The following is a 7,482-nucleotide window of genomic DNA, read 5'->3' on the forward strand; positions in this document are numbered from 1 at the left end:
GCACTCACAACTTCTGAAGGCAAGCTGCTTCACTAGTTAATTGTTCTATCAGAAAATTTCTCCTTAGTTCTAGGCTGGATGTCTCTTTGATAAGTTTCCATCCATTACGTCCTGTCCTGCCTTCAGGTGCGTTGATTCCTTTTTTGTGATAGCCTCTTAAATATTAGAAGACTGCTATCATGTCACCTCCTAGTCTTCTCTTTGTTAGACTAGACATTCCCAGTTCCTGCAACCATTCATTCGTTTTAATGTCCAATCTTCTTTCTTCCTCTTGTTTTCCCCACAACAGCCCTGGGAGGAAAGTTGGACTGCAAGAGAGGAACCAGCCCAAAACTCCACAGTCAGGTTTCATGCCTAAGGCAGGACAAGAATTCACACTCTCTTGCCTGGTGCTTTAAACACTAGACCAAACTAGTTGAGTTGTCCTGGTTTTTACTGATTATGAAAATATATTCTATTCATTAAAAGAATCCCAGACTTCAGTCTTAAATGAACTTACTAGCAAGGCAGCTCCACTACACTAGTTTTTTTGAGGGGTTGGGAGGGTGGTGGAAATGTAAATTCCAAATTTTCAGATTTGGCAAAAAATAATTGCAACAGTAGTAAACAAATTCTAGCAATCCATTTCTCCCCTCACTAAACCACCCTCACTAAACAATAGCAGAGAGTACCCCTTAATTTTTCTCAGCAATACTTACAAGAAGGAAATGTACGTATTTTCTTGTCTTCTTTATCTTTTTGAAGAGACCAAGCCAAGATCCAGCTGACTTTAAATATTTTCCAGGAGAGGCGGGCTGTGTAAGTTGGGACAGGGGTATGTGAGCAATGTTACTGCTATCAGGTAGCTTAAAATAACTTGTGACAAAGCCTTGAACATCGGTTATGAGCAAGTAACAGAACAATGTGGGCCCCTCATATTACAGTCAATGCTTCCAACTGCAGTTGTCTAGACAAAAAGAAACCAAATGAATCAATAGGACCCAAGGCCTGTGCTGGGTTGTATCGATTATAACTGAGTTCTTAAAAATAAAATGCAACTCAGTTACAGACAGACCACTCAGCTATGGAAAATGTGGGTTGCATAGGAACTGAAACTATGGTATACTATCGTTATATGAAGACCTTGTAGAAACCTGTCACCCAGCCTCCCCCAACTGAATAGAACAAAAAAACTGTTATCACCTTGATCATTTTTTACACCCAGAGATGATGCTCATCATACCACATACTGTTGTCACTTTTCTGCTTAATCAAAGGCTATGGAGGGTGAGGGCGGGGGTTGTTTTCCATTTGTTTCTTCTTGGAGACAAAGTTAAAAAAAAAAAGAGAACCTATGTAGAGTTAGCATAAATGTTTATTACAATTACATTAAAACAGGTGAGGCAACCTAATACCCTTTAATTCCCATCAGCTCTAGCCAGCGTGACAAAGTGTGAGGCAAGTACAAAACATCTGGAAAACACCATCTTGCCTACCAATGAAATAAATTAAGCCTAAACTAAATGTAGTACAAATGAAGGTGAATGTACGTGTCCCAGGATAATGTTGCAGGATCCAATCTGGGTTGGTCACCGGGACCGAGTTTTTTGACTCGTGCTGGAGCCCATCTTCAGGGAACTTCTCTTTAGCCCTTCACTCTAGGACCCAGAGTGGTTCCTAAAAGTAGTAGTTTATTGAATGATTAGTCCTGCAACCTTATCAATAAAATAATATATAGTACGTAGTCCAATTCCAAAATAAAATGGATAGTTCAGTGAGCTATTAAGAATCATCTGCAGGGATATTTGAATAGTTAGGAATAATCATTAAGTCTCCCTTAGTTCATATTTACTCATGTTGACTACCATGCTAGGAACAATGAAAGAAGACAGATATTGTCAAACATAGGAAATCAGTTTAAACAAATAGATTTATTGCATGTTAAAGCTCGCTTCAAGAATCTGAACTACTAATGTTCAAAGCAAAATGGCAGTAAATAAGTCAATGGAGTTTAAGGCAGGCTGGACGTAGATCTCTTGTGGGCACGAAGTGCCTTGAGACTGATAACACGCTTGACCCCCTCCCCCAGGCTCAGATTGGTCATCTACAGATATTCAAAGAGAATGACACTAGCCTTGATCATATTGGTTATATATTGCCTGTAGAAGTGATCTAACTACCAACTGCTAGGGAATTCAAGTGAGAGGGTTAATGTCTTTTCGCGGCCTCCCCATAAACAGAATATTATATCTGATAGACTTATTAAGGATCATGCATCTATTCTTTTCTTATAAATGTATGTTTAAAGGTAATTTTAGTGCAATAATGTCATATATATCTACTCCAAAACAAGCCCATTGAGTTCCTAAACCCAAATACGAAAAAGTGCAGCAAAGAATAGCAATCATACAACTATGTACAATTAAGTTATAATTTAAGAAACTCAAAAGATGTCTAGTGATATATAAAAGACTTCTTTAAAATGTTTTATTCATCTAGGAATATGTGAGTATGTGACAATTTTCCATATATTTTTCAAACTTGTATTTAACTGCATCAGCTATAACATTTCAGCTGGCAAACATGCACTGTGCAAGTGATCAATATATTACAGCAAGGTTCACCAGAATGCTATTACATACATCTTTTTCCCAAGTAAAATAGATAAGTACCTAAATAATGTCATCTATACTATAGTCCTAAGTAGAAATACAGACTGACTTTAAAAAATGATAGAAAGTGCCAGATGCAGTTGAGTTAATCAAACATGCAGACTACACATACCATACAAATGATTGAAAGAAGCATATCAAAAATGACTTAATCAGAGCCAGAAATGACTTCATCAGTCACAAGATCATATAGCTTCACAAAAAAACTCAACCAAAGTAGATAACTAATAATGTTACTTGCATGATAGGCAGCAGGATATAAATCAAGACTGAAGTACATACTGTATTTCAAAAGTCATACAATACCAATAGGGAAGCAATTGCAGGTGCATTTCTGTTTAGGAGCCAGAACCAGAATAGTAACTTTCAAGGAAATACTTTTTGATTTGTAGCTGGTTTTACAGCAATATAACAACAAACAGCAATTACTGTATTTTTTTCCTATTCACAATAAAGATAATTTGCAGGAGTTAAAGAAGCAAGATATTTCATGAAATAAAACAGAGAAATAATTTATAAAGCTATTGCATACTGTTGACTTCCAACTACTTAAAACATGTTGAAAAAAAGCCCAAAGGTTAACCAATCATCCATAGAGTTGTCCCAAACCACCCCTGACTACCCAAACCCTAGAGATTTCGGGCTGAACTTACAATATTTGTACCTAGAAACAAAATTTGGGGAATATTACAACAAACAAGACATAAGATATTGATTATGAAATCATATGAATATTTATCACAGAAACTTAAAAAAATCAATTCCAATCATTAATTTAAAATAGATTAAATAAACATTAAATTATATATTGCATTTAATTTACATTGACATGATAAAATATCAGACTTACAATGAAGAATTACTGTGGCATTTAGAACTAGAGCTTCTATATTGTTAAAAACAGTCTAGGCTTGGTACTTGGAATGTACGCTTTGTGTATTATTAGCTTTATATTTCATAAAGTTATAATTAGATAGCCAATGAAATTCTAAATGACTTTTTAAAAAATATTGATGAATGATATCCTTCATTCAAAAAAAGAGTAGTTCAATTAATGACTGTAGATAAAAGTAAGACAAAATCCAGCATGGGAAAAAAAACGATCCCTATGCCTAAAAATAATTTCAAAGAACAATTTTAATGTAACAGAAACAAAGTATTGCAATTATATTTGTTGCAGGTGGGGATACAGCATTTTCTTTGAGAAAATGTATGTTCTGTTGATCCACAAAATTTTCTTTAGAATTAGCAATGTTTTGGGGAAAATTCCTTCTGATTCACAAGAGGATCAATGAGAGCCAGGATCTAGGCTTCGATCACTTGATGTTTCATTGCCTTTCTTAGAATCTTTGAATGTCATAGGAACACTTGTCTAGATGAAAGGGGAAAAAAATAATGTTATTTGCAAGCTAACCAGCTAAAGAAACTTAAGTTTTTTAGCATGAATTAGACAAGAGACATATTTAGTTTATTATTGTTAGTATGCAGATAATTCTACCTGGGACCTGATGGCACACAATTAATCAGCATGCTGCTATATCTTTACTTTTCACCACAGATGTAGAATTTTTAAACAATTTCTTGGATACATACATGCTAATATTTGGGCCAAACGAAATGCTCTGGATAGGTAACAACAGGCTTGGAAGGACTTACAATTGAAGAACCAATGTCACAGCTACCAGTTCCGCTAGATATCAAGTTGTCTAAGGTAGGGGTCCCCAACCTCCGGGTCACAGCCCACTATCGGTTTGCTGCCCATTCGGAACCAGGCCAGAGAAGTGGCGTGCGAGCATGCGCATGCAAGCTCCACTTGCACGTGGGTGAGCATGCGCACAGTTCCATTTGCCAGCTGCTTGTGCAAATGGTGCTGCAGCATAGGCACTCGCCAGTTGCTCACACGGAACCGTTCCCTCTCATCTTCCCTCCGCTGGTCTGCAAAGCCAGAAAGGTTGGAGATGCTGGTCTAGAGTGTCTAAGTATTATCTGTGTCTAATCACCTTTGCCTCTTTGTGAAAAGCTTAGAATTATGGTCTGCAAGTCATGCACTGATGCCATACAGATTAGATATTGCAAAGGATTTTATGCAGAGCTGCTTTTAAGGACAGTTGATAAATTTAAGTTGGATCAGAATGCAGCCAGTTGGATGCATGTTCTGGCCAAGCATTAGTAGTAAAATGATCAGTTATTTTATCAATTGCATTAGGCTGCAATTTCTAGGATCAATGCTAGCTCACTGAAAGAAAAAGCTTCAGGTAAGCTCCAGAATTGGAAAGTTTTGTGGAAGTCTCTCCTAGATTGGTCTAGCAACTTTATGTTACTGCAAGGGAATAAATGCCCTTCAGAAGAATGTTTAGTCTTATACACACTACAACTTAATAAAAGGAAAAGCATTAAAAAACTATACACACACCAAGTAATTGGTTGGTTCACTTCCTTCTCCTAAAGTCTCCAATAAAAATGACTATAAAAGTGGTTTTGTTTCTCTTAAAGCTAGTAAAATATTTTCAAATTTGGCAATAGTATAAGGAATATTTTATATTTTTTTCAAATTCCATTATAAAATCAAATATAACTGAATATGAGACAACTTATGGGCTTATACAAAAGTATATATGGGATATTTAGGCACTTTTAAAAAGTATTAGTGTAATGTACAGTATATACTTGTTATCACTGATATACAATGAGAAATATTTATCTAGAGTTCAGATTGCAGTATGTTAGGCTGCTTCTTATTAGAGGCTTAAGCAATGCAAGTACTGTGCAGGCTACCAATTAGAAAAATGCAAAGCATTTGAGAAGAGCAACAAAGATGATTAGGGGACTGGAGGCTAAAGCATATAAGGAACGGTTTCTGGAATTGGGTATGTCTAGTTTAATGAAGAGAAGGACGAGGGGGGACATGATAGCAGTGTTCCAATATCTCAGGGGCTGACACAAAGAAGAGGGAGTCAAGCTATTCTCCAAGGCGCCTGAAGGCAGGACAAGAAGCAGTGGATGGAAATTAATCAAGGAGAGAAGCAACCTAGAACTAAGGAGAAACTTTCTGACAGAACAATTAACCAGTGGAACAACCTGCCTCCAGAAGCGGTGAATGCTCCAACACTGGAAGTTTTTAAGAAGAAACTGGACAGCCATTTGTCCAAAACGGTATAGGGTTACCTGCCTGAGCAGGGGGTTGGACCTGATGATCTCCAAGGTCCCTTCCAACTTTATTACTATTATTACTATTATTATTATTATTATTATTATTATTATTATTATTATTATTATTATTATTATTATTACAATCTTCAGTTTTTCCAATGGTCCTCTTGTTGTTTTTCTTATGATTCTGATGTGTACTTTTTAATCAGATAGTTTTGCTTAGGCAAGTATTTCACATTCTAACAGATGACCAGCCAGTTAAAAGCTCAAGGAATGCTCTAGTATGCACTTCTGTGCCTCTTGGAAAGGATTTGCAGAGCCCCAATTACTTAATATTTTTTAAAAGAATCTTCTTACCTCCTGAGGAGTGGTTGGAACCAATTCTTCATGTAAATCTCGGTAATCCCTTAGTAAGACGTTCTGCGATACAGTCGCTTGCTGCAAACCTACACTTACTGGGACAGGACTAACATGTTCTGCTCCTTGACAGATGAAAGCGGATCGATGTAGGTGATCTGCAGACATCTGTACATTGGCTGGCATCATTCCTAACTGTTGTAGCATAATGTTCAGAACTAAGGTGCTCTGAGGCGGGGTAGGGTTAACCTGGACTGACGCAACAGCACCGTTTCCTGAGGATGTTGTTGCTACAGAAGGTGGTGGTAGCATTAGGTTAAGAGGTGTTATATGAAAAGTAGGGAAATTAGATGTCACTGGAATTTGACCTATAGCAAAGAAGAAAGAGAACACACTATTACAAGGGAACGTACTTTATGCCATGCAACTTGTATTAATACGCAAAAAGAAGTTTAGTTCTGCCAGCCACTGTGAGTTTGGAGAAGGTGGCAATTAAGCATGAAGAAGCAGTGGGCTTAAGAGCTATTGATTAGAGCTGACCCAACCTCTATGCAGCCGGAAGCTTCATATATAAAGTCATTTTATCTAGTTTCATTATTAAATCCCTGTATTCCTTAACCGCTGATAGAAGATGTCAAAATGAATTAACTTTGAATAATCCTGTGGCGTGGTCAACATATACTTACCTAGATTGGAAGAACTGTAGGATTTCTTTTCCACTGAAAAAAACTCTGTTTTCTCCTTACTGGACACAGCAACGTCACTGGGGACTTTGAAATCCTGAGGAAACGTAAGAGAGGTAATAGGACTACAGAACTCATAGTTTCCTGGTTCCTAACCTGGTGCCTTAATCACTAGAGCAAACCAGCTTTCCAACAAGATGTAACCATAGTTTGCATGTAATACGGTATAAAACTAAAGAACAAAAATGGGCCTGTATCTTTGGTTGCCATTATTGCTTTTGTCCTGCACTGATCTTGAAGTTACTTTCATGGTTTAGTATGAAAAGAAAAAAAATCTTTTGAATGAGTATTATTAAACTCCTGAGCCTTTCAGGAGAAGAAGATATAAGTGTATAATGTCTGACAGGAATGTGCCTTTGGTAGAGGAGCTGCAAATCTTGGAGGCATTTTCTGTGCCCTGCTGAGTTGATCATATTTAAAAGTATCTCCCTGCTCCTCCTGTTCACAACTGAGTTTCACTTCTCTGTGTACATGTTTATTTTGCTTAGTTACTGGTGAAATTAAGACTTCCTGATTTACACGAGAAGTTACAGAACCTTGGTGATTTTTATCTTTAACAGACTTACCCTGAAATATATAGG

At 36.9% G+C, this 7,482-nt stretch overlaps 1 protein-coding gene across 1 annotated transcript in view; it reads right to left on the minus strand.

Annotated features, from left to right (window-relative positions):
* Window positions 1-3,939: 3,939 nt before the first annotated feature.
* The window catches only part of E2F8 (E2F transcription factor 8), a 16,453-nt gene continuing 12,910 nt past the window's right edge, over window positions 3,940-7,482 (minus strand). The window contains exons 10-13 of the mRNA XM_029285644.1: window positions 7,256-7,468; window positions 6,845-6,992; window positions 6,159-6,526; window positions 3,940-4,023 (exon numbers count right to left, since the gene is read on the minus strand). Of these exons, the coding sequence (XP_029141477.1) occupies window positions 3,940-4,023; window positions 6,159-6,526; window positions 6,845-6,992; window positions 7,256-7,468 (813 nt within the window). The remainder of the gene's footprint in view (window positions 4,024-6,158; window positions 6,527-6,844; window positions 6,993-7,255; window positions 7,469-7,482) is intronic.

The sequence above is a fragment of the Protobothrops mucrosquamatus genome, unplaced genomic scaffold (assembly GCF_001527695.2).
Source record: "Protobothrops mucrosquamatus isolate PMUCROS unplaced genomic scaffold, P.Mucros_1.0 scaffold1989, whole genome shotgun sequence".
In the NCBI taxonomy this organism is placed as follows: Eukaryota; Metazoa; Chordata; class Lepidosauria; order Squamata; family Viperidae; genus Protobothrops; species Protobothrops mucrosquamatus.